We start from the raw sequence: 24,962 nt of genomic DNA, 5'->3' as shown, positions 1-24,962 counted from the left end.
GAAGATTAAAATGATCTAAATGTACCTTTCACCTTAGTTGACCAGCTACCTAGCTCTTCCGATTTGAGATAGATGCAAAAATAAGTATAAGTGAAATTTATATGTTTTTCTAGTATAAGGTTATAAAATCTTCTATTATGTTCTAGTGAATATCCTCCCATTTGAAATTATTAAAGTAAGTGGATGGAATATCTTCTATCAAAACAAGAGCTGTTGAGGAGTTAGAGTCCCTGCCTTTGTGAAATAGAATAGTGAGTTCAATGTACTTAATCAAAGAAGTGCTCAATGATATTATTTGACTCTTTTTAAATAGTTGTATCATTATGAGAAAAGGGGTTGATTGTTGAATGATTTGTAGGAAAATATTATTTTTTCATTTTGATTATCTTTTAGATTATAATTTAATAGCTTGATATTATAACAATCAATTACTTTTTATATGCTACTATTAGCATTTGTGATATATATATATATATATATATATATATAACTAATAACATTATTTATATATGTATATTCTAAAGAATTAAATAATATTTTTGATAACATTTTAATACAATTATAATTTAATTAAATAGTAAATTAATATATCAATAATTTTGAATTAGAATTGTTAATTATTATTATTATATTATACCATAATTACTACTTTTAAAATTGTAAGCCTAAAAAAGTTGAAAATTTAAAACTTTTAAATTTAGAATTTTATTATTATTTTGCTTAATAAGTTATACATATTAATGATGTATTTTAAATCTTATAATATATATAATTTAAATAAAAACATATTAAGTGTTAATCTATGCATTTTGATTTGTTCTTTAGGTAGATATTTCTTTAATAAATAATTTTTATTTTTATTTTTAAATTAACTTTTATCTTTTTTATTTATATTTTTATAATTAGTTTTAATTGAACAATAATATATTGTAACATTTTTTTAAAGATGCCTATCAACTTTAATGAGTGTAGAATTTCTTCTTATTAATTTTTTTTCTAAGAGATTAAAACAAACACAAAAGGATAAAAGGGTGTGACCATGATTTATTTTTTGGTGCTATAATCCAAAAATATTTGCACTTGTAGCAATCAAGTCTGGCAACATCAATCAACATCAGCATAGTTGGTGCTTTAAAAATGTGTCAAATGTCTGACAATATATTAAATGCAATTAATTAATGTGTCTGTTTTTTTTTCCATTTTTTGATTGAGAAAAATAATGTAAACCCCACAAAAATTGATAAGATCCAATAAGAAAACATAAATTTTTGAAAAATAATAATTTAAAAATAAAAGGTTTCTAAACTTTAAAGATGAAAATTATTTGAATTGCACAAATTAATTGATAGGATCCACTGAAAACATTAGTATAGGCAGGGACTAATAAATATAATATAATAACTATAAAATTATTAATTATTTGAAAATGGAAATCATTGAAAAGATGTGACTAATGTTATCTCCCTTTCGTTCTATATTTAAGAAGTTTTCCTCTCATTGGAGAGACATTGGATTTGGATTTATATAGTGGATTGGTCATGTGGAAGCAAGGAGAAGTATCCTAAGTCCAGTCTATTATAATAGACTATACTTTGTAATGTTTAATAGAAGGATTATATATAAGGTTTTCTACCTAAAATGATTTTCCTATGCATTGTAATATGTGCATTTATGCATGTATGGTTCTCATTTCATTTATTTTACCTTTTTTTATGATGATTAGTATCTTAAGTTTTAAGTTTGAATATTAAGGGCATATCAGATATGATCTCAATGGATAAATTTTGAAATGAAAATTTATAAAAGTTATGATATACATGAAAAGTAGGCAAATCAAATCACTAAAGAATTTTTTATTTCTCAATCCAAGTATATCAAATAATTGTTGATTGGTTTGGAGAACTCTAAACCGACATGTACTCCTACTATCATCAGATGTAAGATAACTAAGGAAGATAATTCACTAAAATATGATGCAAGTAAGCATAGATTAATAATTGGAAAACTATTGTATTTGACTTCTACTAGACTAGATATCATGTATGTTGTATGTTTGGCAACCATATTTACACTAGATATCATGTATGTTGTATGTTTGGCAACCATATTTCAACAAGCGCCAAGAGAGTCACATGTCATTACAGTAAAGAGGACTTTTAGATATTTGCAGAGATTTTAGATTATGATATCCAAAAGGTTCAAAGTTGACTCTAGTAGATTTTGTGTGTGCGCGCACATGCATGTGTGTGTGCATGTGTGCATGTGTGTGCGTATGTGTGTGTGAGAGACACATAAGGATTGACTACAAGATCTTTTGCTCGTTTCAAGCATTTTCTTTTCACTTAGCAATCGACCAATTTTGAGGTTTTTTAAACTGTGCAAGAGAGGACAAATCCCCTTGAGAGCACTTTTCAAGGTTAGGACAAAAATTCTACCTCTAGCTCAGTAAATTCAAATAGGGTTTGTAGATTAGGCTAATAATAGTAATATCATTTTTATTTTAGGGTATAAGCATTGAAGGAGATCAAAATTGTATCAAGTGCTAACTAGTAAGAAATCATCCTAAATTTATTTAAGATTGCTTTGTTCTAAAAGGGTGCCAGAGAGGAAATTATATAGGTTGTTGATCACAATGATCCAAGTCCAAATCATTGCGACCATTACCTACCAAGTCTAAGAGAATTTCACAATAGAGATGACAAGACTTCATAAGGGAAAGTACTTCATTTGTTCACAATTTCAATTCATATTTTATCAAATCCATTTAACAAGAGATATTAGCCAACATAAGATTTATGATTTGGATCTTCCATCCTTAGACAATTCGCCTATTAGGTCATTCCATGGTAGAGGAAGGAGAGTTTAATAGTAGTTGCATACATGTGTGTGTTTGCCTATTGCTACTTATTTCAAATTTGAGCATTACACTAAGGTCTACAATCATCCATATTAAAATTTGAGCACACTTCGTATACGCCCAAAAGGAAAATTGGTCATTTATGAGTAAGACTTAATCTTCATGTATGTCAGTTTAGTTTTACTCATGTATAAATTACTAGTAAATGCAGATTCAACATTACAAAACCCAAGGATCATATTCAAAACTTGTCTTTCATAATTGAATCGAACTTGAAATTTGTTGTGGCATTAGAATTATATATGTTTGCTCTCTGATTTGGTTCAATGCTTGTGATTTGTTAATTCACCCATTGAACATTGGTTATTTGCCTCTTAATTCAAGAAATGGAAATATAATTTGAATGGTAGAAAAATTACACCAATTAGGTTAACTTAAGGGACATTTTAACAACTCAAAATATTGATGCATTACCTTTTTGTACCAAGCTTTCCCAATATAAAGTATTTTTCCAATGTGGAACCCATAGAGTATACGAACATTACAAGTCAACCCAAGTAAATATGTTATGTGGCTAAACACTTCTCTAAAGATGCATTACAAGTATAAAAAATTACGTAATTAAGAGATTTATTTTCTTGTGCGAGGTGCACAACCACCTTTTTCTTGACAAAATAAAATTCAAAAAAGAAAATTTTTTTGTGACATGTTCTACACCTATACTTCGAGTCTTGTACAATGATGTTTTTGAGTTCAAACATCATTCCTAAGATTTTTGGGGATCTTGTAGGCATCCTCATTTTGTGTCCCCCGTGTTTTATCATCCCCCTGATTTTCCAACTCTCCTTTGCCTATGCCACCTCCTCCCATTTCAAGATGGCGCTTAACAAAACATAGAAATCAGTTAAAAAATCATGTCTGGTTATTATCTAGAATCTTGCGTACCGGCATCTCAGTAGTAGTAGGTGTCTACATTTCTCTCCGTGCTTATAGTTGAGATATGAATCCAAACTATCAATTGCCCTAATCCTTAATTTTGAAACCTTTGATGTAACTCTTTATTTAGCCTCAAACATTATTTAATGATCTATGGCGTGTTATTAACATGATTAAACTGCACGAGTATTTTTCTAATAAAGAAAAACTATGCTGATGTTTAGCCTCCGAAGTAGAAGACTCCCAAAAAACTAGCGAAGGATCAAAAAAGGAACACCTGCAATATAATATTTGAGAAATTAATTATATATATAGCGAATTAGAAGTAAATAATAGGAGATACTGCATTAATTCTTTAGATAGCATTCTATTACGAGTAATTTAACATATCAACACAAAACTTGTGAAGGGGGTTGATAACTTGATTACAAGTACATGTGGATGTGTATTAATATGTATGCATGCATGGGTACCTTTCTGTGTGTATGCATGGTTGGCCATGTAGGTAGTCATCCATGCATGCATGTGTTGGGATTGCTGTTTGCATCCCCTTAGACGTGTGCTTTTACATATCACCAAGTCTAGTAATGATGAATGACATCTTTGTATGGTTTTTTTCATAGGCTGAATCCATACTAGAAATCTAGCTTAACAGTATTATTAGCCAAAACAATCATAAGTGGAGTGTCACCAAAACGTTCTAATGAAAACAAACAGTATTGACCAACCCACCTAACTAGTGCAAAAAGATAAAGGTTGCTTCCAATTTTGAAAATAAGATTGTCAAAATAAAATATGTTGATGCTTCACTATATTTTACAAGGATATAAACCATGTAATATTGTAATACACTTTGCAGGGACTTGGAAACTTGTTCAACAGGAAATTTCTTGTATGAATTCTCAAGTACAAATAATACAATGAACTACAAGCTAGCAAGGAGGCCAATACAAGCATTACCCTTGGAGATTTCAGAGACAATTCTAGTAACCTTACATATGCACGATTAGTTCAGATTGTTTTGCCAGTTGACTCCAAGTTATTTTCACAAAACATCATTGAGAAGTGTCTTTAAGTACTCCATCTGCTCATGTTCGCCAGAGAGTTCTTTCCACTGCACAAATCAAAGCTTATCAAAAGGAGGTCCAAATGAACAGGTTACATAAAAGACAGAAGTAACATCTGGAGAACATTTCTATTAGTGCTTAGGGATTGCAATAAGCATTTAGAGTCAAATGAAAATTACATGTAATGCATTGTTGATGTTCTAATAATGGCTTCCAAAGTAGTATGTATCAATACCTGAGCCCCTAAATTATACATTTCAATAATTATCCAATAGCATAATGTGTGCAAACACGCGTACTCTATTTCAGATTGGACAACTAGAAAACTCATTGTGGACCAAGATTGATATGTGTTTGACTCCTTATCAGTCTGTCTTGGCACTCAAACCAGATACTATTGACTTATTATCCTGTTCCTTTCAGAGTTCAGACTATGATCTGATCTCAATCAAGTGGCATGTAAAAAAAATTGTTTATAAGTGAAAAGCTATGTATATTAATTTTGTGTAAAACTAAAATTCTAAGATTAAACTAAATAAGAGCACTCTAATTTGATAACAGCTTCAAATTTATTAACTAGGAATATAAATCTATAAAAGAAAGTCAAATTTTGAAAGGTTTCTATTGTACCATGAATTAATTCATTTCAAGTGATGGAGTAATGTGAACAGATAAAATGAGATTTCAATGCGGTAAGTCAAAAAACTCTCACAGAATGCCCTATTTGAATTGGCACAACTTCAAAATGCAAAATTAATATGATGGTATTTCCTATCAAATATTAACATGGTGATGAATGATACCCATTTTTCTTAACTAACCATCTACAATTATATTCATTGTGAAAATGTATTTTAATAAAAGTTCACAAAATTCATTTGAGTTCTTGCATGTTAATTATCATTCCAATAATATTAGCTATCCGTTTCCACCATCATGTTATGTGCACATTGGTCAAAAGATCTTCAGTCATACTGTATTTGTGAGTCAGAAGAGTGAGGGGGCACGGAAGGGGGTGGCTATGCTGAGGACCAGGATCTGTGTGTGGGCACGCATTTGTGCATGTCTGCGTGTGTGTGTGTGTGTGTGTGTGTGTGTGTGTGTGTGTGTGTGTGAGAGAGAGAGAGAGAGAGAGAGAGAGCAGTCTGATTGACATTCTGAACAGGAGCCTAGCCTTTGCACTATCATATATGGCTGTTTCAAGATAAATTTTAACACACTGTCAGAAAAGTTAAATTTTTCCCTTTTAACCATAAAATTTCCCATCATAAAAATTGCCTGAAAAAAAACAATGAGCCGAAATTCAAAGCTACCATCAGAAACCTTAATAACAGCTGAGCTCTTTGATGCTGCATATTTCAATTACCAATTCACCCCTATACTTACCATTTTAGAGGTCATATTCTCCAGTATTGAGGTTTTAGCAACCAGTAAAAAGGTAACAAATTGACACAAAAATAGCATGGACTGTGAAAAAATTCAGTGATGTTGGTAAGCAGACACCAATGTGGAGAGAGTGATCATGAAAGAACTGGGCACAAGATGCTGCCACTTATGGGATAAGATGTACAACCATACACAAAACCATCTCCTACACTCCTTACTCCAAAAGAAATGCTATGCCCCCAAAAAATTAGCCTTGTTCTCATCTTCATTGTTATAAATGTTTACGGAGTTGTCAACTAGTGCAGGACATTACTTTAGTACAGTTTTTGGTGGCTTCTAGCACTTTCCTCTATTTGGGGTTTGCAGATTGTCCAAACTTAAATAAGTATATGAATAGGAGATAGGAGTCATTTAGCTCATTAATGTGGAAGTCTTTTGAATGGACTAATTATATATGCAGATCACCCTATTATATTTTGACATTTCAAATTCAATTTCTTGTTTCAGATATGTTTATTATTTTATTCTGCTCTATTTTGTTCTTCTTGTGTAGAACAATATCACTTCTTTTATTGAATCTTTGTTATTTCCCTTGTGCATGAGATTGGAAATCATTACAAGCAATATTAAAATAGCGATTTTGACACTGAATCTGCCAGATAGATAAGGTAATATAAATTAATTAATGTCCAACAAAAGACCACAAAGGGTCAAAGGGACTGCCACAAACAATAAAAAGGGGGCCACTCTGAAGAAGGGGCGCAAAATAAGAGAAGAAAGAGAGCAATAAGAAAAGAAAGAGAGCACAGGAGGAAAGAAAGAACCCTCCAAAAACCGAAAAACCACTTAGGGTTCCGAACAGGCATGAAGACGTGCCGAAACCAAAGGGTAACCAATAGGGCCAGTCTGAACAATGGACTGCCTCAAAGTGCTCCTGGGAGAGGACGTCAGCATCTGATGGTACAAAGACTTGGGCCTCACAGATTTGGAAGGAACGGTGTCATGCGACCGCTTGGTCCCACATGCTGAATAAATCCCTGTGAAGAAGGAAGTGATAAGCTGACAAGGCAGAGATGTCAGAGAGCGGCAATGCTAGAGTGTTTGATCCCAAAGCCTAAGGGCTTCCTGAAAATACAGGGCAAGGCGCTTTTGGCCCTCTGATCTCATAATAAAGAGGTCAACAAAAGATGAAGTGCTCCCTAGATTCTGTCTCCTCCATGCTACAAAGATGAGAAATCCTCTACTCTATGTCCATGAGGTGATTAGTCTCACAACAGAGCCTATGAGAACCCACCATAAAGGAACCAAGGTGGATCCTAAAGAATGAGCCAATGGAGGGAAAGGTGAGATGGACATCTGATTCAGCTCCTAGTAGAGAGGAAGAAGATGGTGCATCAAGTGAATACTAGAAAGGGGGTAGGCAATCCATATCAATCCCAGTAGAGGCTAGAAGAACAAAAGTGTCAACCTACCAACCACGACCCTGGCCAAAAGGAGAATCCTAGGTAGCCATGTGCTCAAAAGAGCAATAGGCCACTCATGGGTATCTGTGACAACCCTCCAACAAATCTGCAGAGCCTTGGTTGTGGTGATGATACCAAACTAGATCAAACATAATCTCAAGCCTAGAGGGACATGCACTGAACTTTGCAAGCATAATGTGCAAAATGGATTACTTGCGTTGGACAATGCAATGAAGGAGGAGAATCAAAACCTTATTAGCAAAAGACTGATCAGAAACCAGCAAAGATGGACCCTACATAATCGAACCATAGAGGACAATAGGCCTGATAAGTATATCCATGAGAATCATCCTAGACAGTGTCCTGAAAATGATGTGGAAAACATTGTCGCTCTAGGAGAGCCAACAAACCATACAATGTCCTAAAAATGATGCTGAAAGCATTGTCACTCCAAGAGAACCAATAAGCCATACCCCTTGTTGATCTGAGGTTAAAAGGTAGTGTTGACAAGACTTTATTTCACGCACTGCCAATGGAGTAACAATTGTCACCAGACTGGAATGTTCAGCCAATATTGCCTAGAAGAGCATGAAGTAAAAACTCTCCACTCACAAGCTCCCAGTAGACCAGGTCTCAATCGTGCAAGAATAGGCAAAGTTGGAAAAGGAGGTGACTGATTTGTAATAAAACAAGTTGAAGCTTCATCATTCTTCTTTGTATCTAGGTTGGGTAATGCACCACTTGAACTTGGTTAGGCAAATATCTTAGGACGTAACTGAGAGGGGGGAGGGGGGGGTACAAGGAAAACAAATAACAGAACCTAAAAGAGCCTATAGAGTTAGAAATCTAATCTACTTATACTCTACTTTGCACTATTATTATCAACAATACATGCTTGAATGGTAGGATAACTTAGATGCATGCTCGATCAATCAAGCTAACATACACAAGTGGTGCAAATGAAACTGGCACCGAAGTAAAGAAAATAAATTAGTTTTCTCCAAGCCAAGGAAGATAGTAGCAACAAAATAGAAAGATCTCGCTATTTTCTAAGGTAAATGAATCCCACGGCAAGCACTCCAAGATTCTTCTACTCAAAACACAGTTTATAAATACCAGCATGCACTGGGTGAAACAAAAGGTATTCCAAAAAAGATAAAACCACTTGCATTCATGAAAATGGTGTTACAATAGTATGGGCAATAAAATCATCAACTTTATGGACCCTAGAATAGTCGGCCTTTCTCTTATTTACAGGTAAATATCTACAATTTGGACGGGAAACCAACCCTTTTGCCCTAACTTACTCACCTACCACCTTTATAGAAAAAATCTACTGCTATCTTCACGTAGAAACAGCTGCGGAGAAGGTAAATTACACTCAAAAAGCCATGAAAATGGGGGCAAAAAAATGGGGAATAGGAAGAGGGGATTTCTCGAGGAAAATCCGATCCATAAATGGTGTTCTTTATACGCTCTTTCTATCACATCTCTGCCGGTTATATCTTCAAGGCACCCACTAATTGATAAGAGTACTCCACTTCTCTGACAACCTTAAATGCATTGGGTACACGAGAAAATGCACAGTTGATAAAAAGGAATTTCTTTAACTGCCCGCTGCATCATTAATAAGTCTGCTTGCCAACAACGGTGGCAGACGACTGGGTTTGGAAGGAATCCCATCACATCCATCCACATGTCGAAAGGACTTGAGTTCCAAGACTTCAAGGCACAGGGCGTTGAGTGTCGGCTACCACTTAATGCAAGTTCACCAGACCAAGTCATAGGGAAGAAGGAATCCTAGACTCGAAACTGTATTTCATAGAGTTGTGGTGCCTCGGAAAGAAAATGAAGCTCCTTCTGAGCAAGTACTAAATTAAACTAAAAGGATCCCTCGATGTTGAAAAGCTTGCTTGTAGGAGGATCCTCATCATGTATCCATCTATGTCACGATACAAGGCACACCTGACATAGAGGGGGATGTCTCATTGACCCAAGAAGATTAATATCACGGCTTCGCTATCATGAAGTATCGATTGTGCAAGCGTCCTTCCTTTGCTAACTCCTTACTTCCGAGGCTTTTCTTGCCTGGAATCCTAGAGTCTTGTGTTGGCAACTGGTCCTTCCATGGTTTAGATCTCGAGATTGGGTTGGCCTAGAACCCTTGGGGAATCGTCTTCCCATCTTGGCTCGAAGATGCCTATTTTACAAGGTAACAACCATCTTCTGGAATTTACACCGGTTCTTGTCCCACCACAATGCATGAACAATTTTTCTAGTCCTCCAAAGCCAATATCCATTAACACTCGTGGAGACCGGACACGCATTAATATCATGATCCTTTTTTTTCAAAATACTATTTTTATCAAACATGAGATATAGGGTTTTTGGGACCTTATGCCCTCCCATCCCTTTAAAGGACGATCCTACTATATAGCAGGGAACACAAAAAAACCAAAAAACAAAAACGAGTAAAGTAGCTTCTAGTAAAAGACAAAAAGAATGGTATCCGGAAGACATACCTTGGAAGCACAAAAACTACCTCATTGGTCGTCGGGGAAGAAATCCCTAAATCCTGAGAACCTGCAATTTTAGAACTTGTGAATATAAAAATGGATAGTTTTAAGCTAGCAAAATATCAATAGTTTATTCTTCATCGAAAACCAAAAGTTCATCGCCCTGACAAGAACTTCCAGCGATGTGGCTTATAATGCTGAGTTGTCCTTACGCGATTGACAAGACCACTATTCAATATTCACTCGCATAACACATGGGATCAATAAATGTTGAGTACTTCTTTAGATGTGACAATCATTTAAATTCAAAATACCAGCCAACTTGTTAATGACACAAGGTAATCAACCCGAGGAGGAATATTGCATCCTGGTAGACAATCAAAGGTGAAAAACCATCATTTACAATCACCCAAGACTATGACAGAACCATTAGCACAGCACTAACAAGCCGCCACTGACCCACCAAGACTGAGGTCACACGTGTGCACGCTATAATGCCTACCCCTAGTTGACTTTTCTTGTTATATTGTCGGATTTTTTTAGGCAAGCTATCTGATTGTGTTTTATGATTATCAGTACTTGGTTACTGGATTTGATTATATGTCACTTCATGCTCAGTTGATTTATGTGACAAATTATTTAGTTATTTCAGTATTTCAAGACTATTTTGATGATGATATATGTATGTTCATACATCGATTTCAATTATTGCATGATATTAGTTAGATGAATGATTTTTATGCAATTTTATGGATACTTACACCATACTTGCATGTGTATGGTGTACGTGTATGTTTTACTTTATGATTGACATTCCTGATGTGGTTAAGGGAGAGAGTCATAGTCACCTACTAGTCAGGATCTACATGATGTACCACTCCCCGCCATTGTCTATTCAATTTAGAATATATGAGTATGTACATGTGTGGATTTTATGCAAATTACAGGTACTAGGTATTGACTTCCCTAAATTGCCAGGATGAGCGTACCCTATCACAGTATCTCAATGGTATAAGTGGGGAGATAATTCTTGAGTCCAAACCCTACCCTAAGCCAAATACTTGTCCTACTTTCTAGGACCCTTGTATGTGATTTTGTCGTTCTTCATTTGAGAAACCTCTGTATATGAATTGAGAATCTAAAATACTTGTTGTGATTCTATTGTTTTTCGTTTCTAAATCGTCTGTGAACAAATAAAGATTGAAACCCTTGTGTATGAATTTGTTCATTCTTCATTCGAAAACCTCTGTAAACAAATTGATAGTTTTGAAACCCTCGTTTTGTAAGTTTAGAGATTTGTATTTTTGTTCCGAGTAGGGTTTGAACAATAAAGAAATCAAGAATGTTGTCTATAGCTTCGATTGATTGTTTGTATTTGTTCTATCAGATCTAGACTGGAAAATTATAAATAAATATATATATATATATATATATATATATATATATATATATATATATATATATATATATATATATGAATAATTACCACAGTAATTATACTGTGATAGTTATTAAAATATAAATTAATAAAAATAATTTTGATTAAGTAGTTTCATTTTACTGGGGGGCATGTATTTTGTTTTATTAAAATAAAATAAAAATTTAACAATTGTATTTGTGGTGGGCGGAGGCCACCACCTCCCCACCAGCAAATAAGGCTGTGCATGGCAAGCCTGCTGCCAACACAGCAAGTTCTACTAGTGCAGGCCTATTGCGGCGGCAGCAGGGCTGCTGCGGCACCCATGCCAAGCCTACGGGCTTTAAATTCATGATGGGTGAGTTGTTTAGGTTTTTTTAGTTTTTAGTTTTAATTGAATTTTATTATTATTTTTAATTTATGTTATTAAATTTTATTCATTAGTTATATTAAACGTTATCAAATATTATTAGTATTATTATTACTAAAAATTATTATTTTATTATTAGATTAATAATTATGTTATTAATAATTTAATATAAGTTATTTTATTAATAAATAATTTATTATTATCTTTAATAAATTAATGATTAATGATTTAATTTTAATAGTATTTAATTAAAGTTTTTTAATTAAATTATTGTTAAAATGTATTCGTACAATATATTGCGGATTGTGAATTGGGGAAAATTGGTTAACTCGAGTTTTGGTTGACACTTCAATGTCATATCTAATTGACTTTTAATAAGATTTATGAATCTGGTATTCTTGTGAACTCGGAAACTTTTGCAAATCAACACTAGGGAAATTTTATGATTCGGAAACCTTGGTAGTTATAGTACTTTGAGAAGACGAAAACGTGAACCCAGATTCTAATCGAAAACTCTATAAAATGTAATAATTGGAAACGAGAGTTGAAACAATATTTGTTTAACTATGGGGTTGCAAGCTTTGGGTTTAACTATGGAGGAAACTCTGTAGTTAAGCGCTCTCAAGCTGGAGTAGTACTAGGATGGGTGACCTCCCGGGAAGTCCCGGTGCTTCACCCCTGTGAGCATCACCTAGATCCAATGAGTGCTAAGTGTTCCATTTATTCTCATGAGAGATGGATTCATGTTGAATCACTACTCATGAAACATGGGTCAATGAGTTTGACTCAAAAATCACACAGTTAAATCCTGATAGCAATATCACAATTTGACTTGCTATGGAAATTATCTCCTACTTATCAATATTTGTTTACTGAACTCTTATGTTTAAAAAAAACATAACGAGCTATGGAAACAAATGTTTAAAAGATTCTGATGAGATGTGTGTGGTTTTACATTTTATGTTTAAACAACTTTTTATGATTTGTTGAATGTTGAGACTCGTGTGGACTCGAGAACTTTATCGAATTTGTAATACTTGAAAACGAAAAATGTAAACTTAAAACCGTGGTGAAAATTGAACTTTTGTGTTCTCAAAACCTAATGAATTATGCAAGGTTGCAGGGGTACTCGTACCCACACCCCTGGTACTCGTACCCACATACCCAAGTACTGGGTACACCTATCCCATGTACTAGGTACTCGATGGAGAGCATCATAGCTAAGGACCTTGATTAAGATTCTGATTTTTTTTTGGTTTTTGGTTTTTGTATTAGCTTGTTGTTTATCAAACTTAATTCAATACCAAATCAGTTTGAAACTTCGATACTCATTAACAATAAACTTTATCACTGTTCAAGTCATAAGTTTATCATTTGCAATATGTCATTTTCATATGGTTTAGGATCTTCTTGTTCATGTTTAAAGTCTGCCTTCTTTGTTATGCATCTAAGCATTTATCATGTATTATTATTTCAAACATATAGCAAATCTGAAACTGAAAACAGTACATTACATTTGCAAACTTTACCACTGTTCTTGTTTTGAAAAACCATTGTCATGACTCATAATTTCAGATTTTTTATAGATATAAAAGTATAATTTTTAAATAAGTTCGACATACCCAAGTAACTCCGTCCCCTATCATGAAAAATACTTTAAACATTCAGCAATAGCATATATATATATAAGTTTGACATACCCAAGTAACTCCGTCCCCTATTATGAAAAATACTTTAAACATTCAGCAATAGCATATATATATATATATATATATATATATATATATATATATATGTATGTATGTATGTATGTATGTATGTATGTATGTATGTATAAGTTTGACATACCCAAGTAACTCTGTCCCCTATTATGAAAAATACTTTAAACATTCAGCAATAGCATATATATATATATATATTTGACTTATGGCTCATATTTTCAAATTTCTTATTTTGAATGCTCAATGTCATGACTCATGACAGATATTTTGATTTTTATATTTTCTATAAAATATTAATTATATAGAAAAAATTAGGCATACACCCATACCCCTGTCCCCTATTTTGAAAAATATGCGTACCCGTACCCGTTCCCGTTCCCGTACCCACATACCCATGCAACCTTGGAATTATGAAAGTTACTTTTGTATGTACTGTATGCGGTGTGTGGTTTACTAGTGTTGGGGTTTCGGGGTTGACTTAGCTTTGACCAAATCAGGATTTTACCAAAGGCTTGAGGGTTTTGTTCTGTGATGATGTTATGGCTTATTTTGGTTACGATTTTTTATACCCGACCATGGTGATGTGTCACATGTCTTCTATGATGAGTTTGATTTGTTGGTTGTTAATGCTTTTCAGTTTCTCTTGTGTAGAACTAAAGTGAATGGTGTGACTTTTTTGGTGTAACCTTTGAGTCTTCGATTAGTTATCTTTGGATTGCTTCCTAGTTGCTTGTATAGGACTGAGGTGATTATGTGATTTTTTTGGGTGATGTCATGTGATGTCATGGGTTGGTATATGTGTACTTGATTTTGGATCAATCCTACTAGGATGGTTGTATTGGTGAAATCTGTGATTTTGATCAATGATATTTCAGTACTTTCCAATTGCTTATTTAAGAACTGATGTGTGCTTTATAATCATATGAGACCACCTTTTGCTGAGCTTAAGCTAGGTTATCTGTATATCATGTTGGGAAGTGACTTGCAATGGAGGCCAGAGCCCTAAAGAGGCTGCCCGGGTAACCCATTGTAAGTTGTTTTAATAAGTGATAACATTTCATTGAATGGGTTTAAAATGAATTAATAAGATACTGTGCCACATAAAGTCACTAGGGGGTCAGAGTCTTGAGAGATTGCTAGGGTAACCTCAGAGTTGACTCGTTAGTATGCCTTGTCTGTACAAAAGGATACTGATGCCGCATAGAGACACTAGGGGGCCAGAGTCCAACGAGGCTGCCAGGGTAACCTTAGAGTTGGCTCATGCGATGACACTTGCCCACTTGCATAGTAGATTTCCTACATGTCTTTGTTGCCTCTACGTTTAGATGATACTTGTGTCTTGGTACCCTTTGAGATAGTTTGCTATCAAGACTTCCTTGACCTAGATGTTGGTTATGACTTGTGTTTTGATATCCGTTTGGGACTTGAGTTTATCTCCTCAGCGCGGTGGGAGTGGGCCATTTAGGTTCCACAAGGTCGGTGGTAGTGCATTTTCTTATACCATTGAGATCCAAATTTTGGATGTCGTTGTTGGATGTGCTTGTGTAGATGTTCCTTTCTTTCTGATCTTATATTTCTGTTGGATGGTTATATCCTGTTATACTATACTTGATTTGTCATAGGTCATATGAGATGATGTATTTTATATATGTTGTATATTGTTTGAGCTTATCATACCCTATGACTTGTACATCGGATGATTAAGCATTTCTGATTATTGCTAGGTGGCATTCGAGATAATTGTATATTGTTTAAATGGATTTAAACTTGTGATTATTCCTTGATGTGGTTATGTTGTGTATTGGATTCAATATTAATTAAACTTAAATGTGATTCAACGTCACAAAACCTTAGGAGATGTAATCTGTTTATGATGGTTGTTATGTATGTGAGTTAATGCTTCCGCTATATTTTATCTCTTATTATTACTGCTTCTATTGTATTATATTTGTTGTTGTTGAGTTATTATCTTTCAAAAAAAAATGTTTGGCAAACATAGTGAAACTTTAGGTTAACTTCTTTTGGGTTCACTAGTGGGGCATTACATATGCAATAGCAACAACATATCCCATACTCTCCATCTTTCAGAGCTACAACCACCAACCAAGCACCCATGAGAGTATGCCTGTAGCCTTTGGGCAAAGCCAAACAGAGAAACTCAACTTGTGAGATCCTACCTCATGCAAGCTAGGACAAAAGAGGATGCTAAAGGGCACCTTGACGTTGAAACCACTCCCTTGGCAAGGGAAACACCCAAGAAAACTAGAAAGAAGCAAATATGCACCACCAAGCCAAATAACCCAAAAGGAAACAACAGAACCAGACCCACCTTCCCCATGGCAGAATGTACTTTGCATTATGAGTTTTGAACGACCAACTAGTGGCCAAAAACTCAAACTACCAAGTGCATTTCGTCAGAAGAACGTTCACCTATTCTGCGAACGAAGGAGGGGTGGAACCGAAGATGCTCTGCCCCACAACAAACAACCGAAAGGGACAAAACAACCAACATGCCCAAAGAAAAAAATTGAATGACAATCACCAAGACAAATGCCCAAAGAGGCGGAGAAAGCAAAATGACCCAAGAAAGGGGAAAAGATGGACCACATGAAAATCAGAAAAAATACTAGCTACAAACAAAAGGAAGAAAAAGGCAAATGGAATACTAGAATGCAAAGATGTTGCAACGTTGAGAAATGCCCTCATCCAAACACGAACCAAAACTAGCTTGACCCAAAAAGCACTCGCAACATTGAGGAATAATTACTTGCAGGCGGGGTGGCGACCCAAATGAAAACTTTTGCTTGCAGAGCAAAACTGTGATTATCAAACAAAGTAACAATTAATCCCTTCAGGTGTCTTAAATAATTCTTCGATCACGGTAATTAGAGGGGGCGTTAATTGTACTTGTCCTTTATTAATAACTTTGCCACGTGTCTAACCCAAGACCATAGAAACCTTTTAAACCTTTCCCCTTTGCCTAAGACATGCGGGAACAAGCTTCTACCATATCCAAAAGTTGCTTTCTCAAAGACCACAGACCCACTTGGCTTAAGGCTAGAATCCTTACTTTTTTTTGACACAACAGGGTCCAACATCTTGGACAGGGATGCGGTGACCCAAACACCGAAAAATGAAAGAAACAAAAAGACTCGCCCCAGCGAAAAGTGAAAAGAGGGGACCCAACTTTTTCCTCACAAAAAGTAGGGATGGGTACGCAACGTATAAAAAATGGCGACTCAACTAGGCAAATGTCTTGCATTTGAGAACTCCAGAACTTAGCCTTTAAAATCACCAGTGCTTTATCATTGTGAAGCAGATCCCTTTATGCATGAACTCCAGGTCTGGAAATCCTAACTCACCATAATCCATGAACCTTTACCGATGTCCAATAGTGAAGTGTGTGCTTTGAAAGTGGGTATATCACTTAATTCCTAGAGAAAATAGAGAGACCAAGCTCGCTCAAGACTTCCTTTCTTTTGCTTTTGTCGGATATCACATATTATTTGGGAACCTGGGATCTTGTTCCTTCACCATTTTTTTTGTGTTTTCAAGGCATGGGAGGTGGTACTTCTTTCCCCAGATAGCAAAGTTTAATTTTTTCATGCAGAGGTACTTCTTTCACCATCCCATCCTTATATGCTTTCTCATTCCGAAAGGAAAACGACACCCATTTTCCAAGATACCACTTAGCGTTTAATTCCATCCAGTTTGAGCCGGGCCGATCTATTTTTTCAGTTGTTATCATGATTCTTCTCTTCCCTTTTCTTGCCAACTTAGTTGGTCATTAAATTAGCTTAAGGCGAGAGCAAAGTTGTCTAGATTCGATGAAGGTTGGTCATTCCCTAAGTTCATCATACCTGCAGTTCTCAACTTACAAGAACAGGGCGAGAGGGTGTCCGCAAGATGGATAAAGAAGCACTTGAATACCATGAGAGAAATTCCACTGAATTAAACAGTGTCATGCAAAGCATACCCACCTACTTGGAGGAACAAGAAACAGGAAAAAGACAAAGACCAAAAACCAAGACCAAAAGAAGAAACAAAGACCTGACCGAAATATTCACAAGGGCCAACAAAGCAAAAGGAAAAGGAATGAAAAAGAATTTACATGGTGAACCTGAAGGTACACTAGAGCAATATTTACAAGCCATTATACATATGGTACAAAAAAGGGGTAATGGAAACCCTTATTTCTTCTTCTTATTTAAAGTAGTGTTTGAGAAACTATCCATTTATGGGCAATGGGACAAGTTCTCTAGTTAGTGAACTGAGACGGTAGGTATTAGCCCCACCGATCTTCGCAGATGTAATAAGGCCCAAGCTAGAGTCATTGGAACTTAGTGTGTTTTCATTTCTTCTTGTGGGCCTTGTTCCAAAGGAGAACTAGGTCTGAAATCTGAAAGGCCTTATATTGGGCTCTTTTGTCAAACCATCATTTAACCACTTCTTGGTGTTTAGTAAAGTGCTCGAGGGTTGCATCTCTTTATTCTTCGAGGTGGACAAGACTGAGGAGGCAAACCTCCACAACGATGTCCCTCTCATCGAACTCCCTCATGAATTCTAGGACTGGAATATGCAAGTTCATAGGGAACACTGGATTACGGTCATAGATAGATAGAAAGAAGTTCCCAGGGTTGTCTTGGTTAGAATGTGATCTGCCCAAAGGGCAAACTTGAGCTTGTGCCAATCCTGGGGATTAAGAGGTTCTTGTTGGTTGATTCTGCTACTCCATTACCTTGTGGATAATAGTTGCTCGAACATTTCAAGGTAACGTTTTTGTCATAAGCCCACTCTAGGAGCTAGGTGGAGGCAAACATCGTGCCATTGTCACAAACGAGGGCAAAGGGCATTCCAAATCCAGTAGCAATGTTCTCCTTAATGAATTGAATTACTTCATCCGTCGTGTTGTTCTTGCAAGGAATGGCTTTGGACCACAAGGTGCAATAATCTGTCGCGGTCAACACATACCAGTATCAGGTGGATTAATTGGGGTTTATCTCCCCGATGAAATCAAATGTCCACCAAGCGAATGGTCTAGCTTCAAAAATTGACTGGAGGGGCATTGCAAGATTCCACTCTCTAGAAGCAGCGGTTTGGCAAGTGGCATTTCCTCACATGATTGTGGACGTCACGAAATAAACAGGGCCAATAATACCCGGCCTAGAGAATTTGATGGGCCATAGCATCAGTGAAGCCATGTTCAGTCCGGAACTGCTCATGGAATTCTTCAATTATTTTGGTTGCCTGCTCCTGATCAAGGCATCCAAGGTATATGCTTTCAAAATTCCGGCGAAACAGAGTCCCGCCCTTAATCATAAAATGTGTGCTCTTAAATCAAAGTGTGAGGCGTTTATAAGTCAGGAGTCCCTCCGAGCACTTGTTATGCTGCAAAAGGTACACGAGATCAACGTACCACAGATCTTGGGTTAGAGTTTCCATGGTGTATGTTTGGCATTCTAATTGTGGATTAGTTAAGGCCATAGCTTTTAATAATCCTTGCCTATGGACTAACTTCATGGACTAAATTTCTAAGTCATATTCTTGGAGGATGGCCATTCATTTCCCACGTCTTTCACCGAGTTCACTTTGAATAAGCAGTGACTTGATTGCTTGGTATGGTACGATTGCGTATACTTTGCTTCGAAAAATATAATGCCAGAATGTTTTTACTACTCAGACAAGGGCGAATGCTTGCTTTTCAAGAGTGGAATACTGCACTTCATTATTCTTGAAGGGGGAGCTCATGAAAGCAATGGGTCTCTCCTCCCCTTCATCCTTTTGAGTCAATACAACAACGTCGGAGTGCATGAACATGAATGAATAAATATAGAATGGGAGGTCATAATCAAGGCGACTTAGGACTAGAGCTTCCGTTATAGCCTGTTTTATTTGAAGAAAGGCTTGTTTAACTCCACTCGATTTTACTGTCCTTTTTCATCATATTGTTTAACAGTTTCACAACCTCAGCAAATCTCGTGATGAAACGACAAACAAATTTTATCTTTCTAAAGAAAGATTTCATTTCTTTCTTACTATTGGGCATCGGTAAGTTCAACAAAGCCTCTACTCTCTCAAGGTCGATAGTAATACCCTTCTCAGACATGATATGTCCCAGTAGTTTTCCTTCGGTGACCCCGAATATGCATTTCTTGGGGTTTAGCGAGACACCGAATTGGTAGTATCTCTTGCAAATTTTGGCAAGATGAGCAAGATGATCACACCTATCTCTAGAAAAGATTGTCAGATCATCCATGAAGATGATTATGCACTTATTAACTAATCCCTCAAAGGCAGTATCCATCACTTTCTAGAATGTGGCCCCGACGTTGATCAGTCCGAAGGGCATCTGTCTATAGGCAAATGTTCCCTACTTCATGTCAACATTGTCTTGACCTAATCTTCATACTCAACCATGACCTGATTGTAACCCGAATATCCATCGAGGAAGGACATCATTTTTGTGTTGTTTACAATCTGTAGGACCTTGTCCAACAAAGGCAAAGGATGGTTGTCTTTCATTGATGCCTTGTTTAGGTTCCATAAATCTACACATAACCTGATTTCTCCACTCTTTTTCCAAACTGAGACCAAATAAGCTACCCATGTGGTATGTTGGATGGGGAAGATTTATTCTTTCAAACAGTAGCTTTTGAACCTCTTGATAAATCAACGAGTCAATCAAGGGGTTCACTAGCCTTTGTTTCTGCCTAAATGGCTTGGCACCTGGCTTGAGAGGTATAGTATGTGTCATCACAAATGTATCGCATATTTCAAATCCTCATAGCTCCATGCAATGACATCGATGTATTCTTGGAGAACCATGAGAATCTTCCCCTTTCCCTCGAGGGAAGAGGAAGTTCCATTGAACCCATTTTTCTCCTCGGTGTTTACCCCAAGTTTGACCTTTTCATACTTCCCTCCTTTAGAGGAGGGAGGATGTATGTCTTTGACCCACGGGTCTAGAACAAAGATACTTTCAAGTTCTATCATCCCCTTTGAGATGGCGTTTGTAGGGAGATCCAGGATCTCTTCCAAATCTTTTTCCTGTCCCGTGTCATCATGTTCTTCCAGGATTTGATCTTCAAATACACCGTTGGTGGCCAAAAAGGATAGAATATGCCAATCATCCTCAAAAACCTGGAAGTACTTTAAATTATCAAGGACAGATGGGGTTATTATCATCTCTACTGAAAAGCTTTAGAGGCGATAACCAGCCATGGGTTCAAGAGTGCTAGCGGATACTGCAAGGGCATCAAGGACATAGTTGTGTTTCAGTAAGATTAGTTTGATACTAACGGCGTCAAAGTCCTCAATCAAGCCCCAAACTCGGTTGCAATAAGCCGCTAGTCCTTTATCGTGCCACGTATATTGGCTCCGAACCTATTTGACAATAAGTTCTGAATCTCCAAGAGCCTAAACACAAGTGACTCTTTTTCGTAGAGCAAATAGGAGACCTAAAACCAAGGCTTCATACTTGGCCACGTTGTTTGTGCATTCAAATTGCAGCCAATAAGATACAAGGAAAGATTTCCCTTTTGGGTCAATTAGTTCTACCCCCTCGCCTGCTCCAGCTTTCGCCTGAGATCCATCAAATTTTATGGTACATAAACCAATTTCCACAGGTGAAGGATCTAGGGGTGGGGTAGAGGGTAGGATTTGTGGTCGAGGGGATTCCAACATGTCCTCCTATGTGGGGACACAGGGGTCCGGGTTACCTCCGAAGGCGACACCAAGGTAGGTCCTTCAATGGCTATCCCTTCAAATATGATCATCGGAGGGTTGTCTAGGGTGGGTTTTTTCTTCTTGCTGCTTTCCATTGACACCATTGAAAAGGCAGATAGAGGCTACGTTCACATAGTGCTCGCATTCCAACTCGGAATGTCCCTCACAATATATTCTACACCATGCATCAGATAGGAGACTGGATAAGGAGGTACAATCACCCTGAAGGTTGATGTCATACTTCAACCGAACAGTGAGGTCTTGAATCATTTGTGTGATGGCCAGATCCTCATCAAGGAATGTCCCTCCTAGAACAAAATCCAAGAAATGGTCCTCATGGCACGATACAGGCCAGGTTCAAGTTGAGCATAGGCGACTTCACTCACCTCACTATAGTCAATAAGAGCTTGTTTCATTTGGGATTCATTGTCAACTTTGAATTGGTTTGCTTCTCTCCAGGGAAGCCATAAGTGGGAAAAGTCCATAGAAACATACCCATTTAGGGCCTTTGACTAATTCCAACTTAACAACATCCCATAGGTTTTAGGGTTGTTTACCACTTGGATGTCAATGACATTGGACACCCAGGGTTCTTGGATGAGCTAGATCCTCCCTTCCATTGTTGGTTACCCAATCATTGGTTGTAATTGTCATTATTGGTGCCTCCAGGACCAGAGTTATAGGAACCCTTTTACCCCAAGAATATATTGCCCTGCCGCTAGGAAGCGAACTGCTGGTTGGTTGTTGCATTCTTGTCTATTTTAAGCTGGCTCATTGTTGGCTAAATATTTTGTAAGTCACTAGAACTACAACTTACAAAATAGGAATTTTAGACAACAATGTAGTGAGATAAATCTCTCTTCTCAGCAATAGGGGAGGCTCCCTTCTTACCGTAAGTGGCTACAATATAGACCCGACTAGAATTGACAAATGGGTAGTTCTCTAAATGAATTCCTCTTTTATTCAAAAATGATTATACTCTAACAACTATTTGAGAATCAACAAAAGGTGTCTATTGCTATGATAATACCAGTGGCTTAGAAATTGACTTAAGAACAACTTCTAGGACAACAGTTACACTTTGATTTGTGCGATTGAGAATAAGAGCCCACAATCTCCTACGATCGATCCTCTTTGAATAAAAGACGAATGGCTAATAAGGCACAAAATCTCTTATCAACTATTCAATTTAAAATAATCTACTATGAGTTAAAACATAAAGTCTTTAACTCTTTGTACTTACAGCCACTATTAACTAAAGTAATTCTATTTCTTAAAGCTCAAAGTCTTCAAGAATAACACCAAATGCTCAAATGCTTCACAAAGAGAGAGGTAGCAAAGGAAAATTAATCAATATAACGTAAGAAACAAAGATTGATTCCAAGCTTCACAACACAAAGTTTGGGAAAACTTGCTTCTTTATTCACTTCAGGGATTTGCAACAAGAAATACAAAGCCTTCAAGTTACAAGCCAGCCTTCTTCTATAAAGAAAAAGATGATTATTTACAATGAGCTCTCTCCTTTATATAGGAAAATAGGAGAGAGAAAAGTGGAGGGAAAAGAGGAACTCCTCAACCATTTTGACTTATTCACTAATAAACTCCTAACTAACTAATTTGACTTATTCAAAGTTGCATGCCTAATGCGATTGCAACTTGACTACATGAGTTGATTGTACAAGGACATGTTATCCTGTAGTTACAACATAATTGCTCTATACATGTAATCATTGCCATCCTACTCTAAAACATATGGAAATTTTGAAATGTTCACAGTCTCAACTATCTTTGCAAATCTTAGCAGTGAGTTACACACAACTTCAACATCAGGCTCACCGGTGTATTCAACAACCATTATCATCTTTCACTATGTACTTGTTACTTTTCCAAAATTTCTTTGATAGAAACTTCCTTTTTGCTTTGTATTCATCTAGTGAACACTTCCAACTTGCAAATGCATTCATCACACCAATATTGAAATCATCCGCTTCAAGTTGTAAGTGAACTGCTCCAATGAACCTTGTAAGAATATCCTCTTCTTTCTTGAGTTCATCGTTCTCAGTGATAACTCCACACGACAGCTTCTTATAACATTCATTCATCATGTCTTCTTGCTCATTAATATTTATTACTATTGCCTCTGTATCTTTCATGAGTTATTATAAAACTTGTTCCCTGTTAATCATCAGGTGTTTGTAATCATAATACATCTCAACAGATGAGATAACTTCATAATCACATAAAGCATCCAAATCAAACTCCATCATGCTTTTCCAAGCACCAATGTCTCCATCCAGCAACTCTAATTGTCGTTTAAGTGATTCTTGAATATCACTTAATTTAGCAGCAGCTTATTTTCCTTTCCTTAGCATCCTGTAGACATCTCGAATGATCTAAACACCCTGTGATTCAATACTGGCAGCCCACTCATCTACAATTTGTGCCTTTTTTTAATTTATTTTATACATTCGGAGGAAGCATGTTCAACACCTGAAGAAGATTTCTTTATCTCCTCAATTGTTTTCAAAAGATGTGCATTCTCTCTTTTCAGCATATTTTTCTTTTCCCACAACCTGTCATTTTTCAAAACTAATGAGTCAAGTGCATCTAAAGCATCTTGTTTGCAGTCCAAACATGTTTGTTTGCCAAGTTCAATCCTAGAAAACTTGTAATCAGCAGGTTGCATTTCTTCTGCCGGTTTTTCAAAAAGAGGTTCGGCAACTTCTGCATACTTCATGTTGTTATCATCCACCATAACCCGAGATATTGTCTTAGCTTTTTTATTCTTGGAAACCCTTAGCCTAGCAACTTGCATGTCAAACTCCTTAAATGGGATTTCTTCTTTCTTTCTCTTCTGCATGATAGTGCTCAACCATGGAGGAACAATAAAAGAAGATGTGCCAATTGAAGTAGTAGTCATCATGGTTAACTCTAGATTGTCCTGCGTGACAATGGTGACTATAGCGGGTGCCTCAATCTGAAAGGTTGTAGGGGTAGGACTGCTATGTGTAACTTTAGTCATGAATTGCTCAAACTAAGCTGAAGTTGCATCTAGCAACGTTGTAGACCGAGTAGTAGTAGAAAGAATTGACAAGGAATAAGTATTAAAAACACTCTCGTAGTCATACTGATCTCCTCTTGTTTCTGATGCAAGTGTAGCCGAGGACACAGGCAATGCTGGAGTTATTGTCACAATATCCTCAAGAGATGGATGCTCAATGGAAAATGCATCCACAACCATGCTCAAGGATGAATCGTGAGATTCATCTAATGTCAGTGTTGAATTTGGAAGAGAGGTTACTGCAAGAACCTCAAGAGGACACGGAAGCAATGGTGAGGGCTCCTTTGATTTCCTAGCATCATCATCACTTGAGTCAATTTGGATAGCTTGCGTTTCAATCCCCTTTACCTCAAGTACTCTCGAGTCCTTCCCTCCTTTGATGGATAGCTTAGGAAAAGTTTGAATAGGAGGTTCAAAAGTTGATGATGATGTCCCATCTTTAC

The 24,962-nt window shown here is 36.4% G+C and overlaps 1 protein-coding gene across 1 annotated transcript in view; it reads right to left on the bottom strand.

Annotated features, from left to right (window-relative positions):
* Positions 1 to 4,573: 4,573 nt before the first annotated feature.
* The window catches only part of RAP (RAP domain-containing protein), a 32,599-nt gene continuing 12,210 nt past the window's right edge, over positions 4,574 to 24,962 (bottom strand). Inside the window, exon 3 of the mRNA XM_089819114.1 lies at positions 4,574 to 4,907. Within this exon, the coding sequence (XP_089675240.1) occupies positions 4,839 to 4,907 (69 nt within the window). The 3' untranslated portion in view covers positions 4,574 to 4,838. The remainder of the gene's footprint in view (positions 4,908 to 24,962) is intronic.

Source organism: Cupressus sempervirens, chromosome 3 (genome assembly GCF_028749045.1).
Source record: "Cupressus sempervirens isolate cs-2001-9-10 chromosome 3, ASM2874904v1, whole genome shotgun sequence".
NCBI lineage: Eukaryota > Viridiplantae > Streptophyta > Pinopsida > Cupressales > Cupressaceae > Cupressus > Cupressus sempervirens.
The sequence above is the reverse complement of the archived record's forward strand: the minus strand, read 5'-3'. Positions and strand labels throughout refer to the sequence as shown.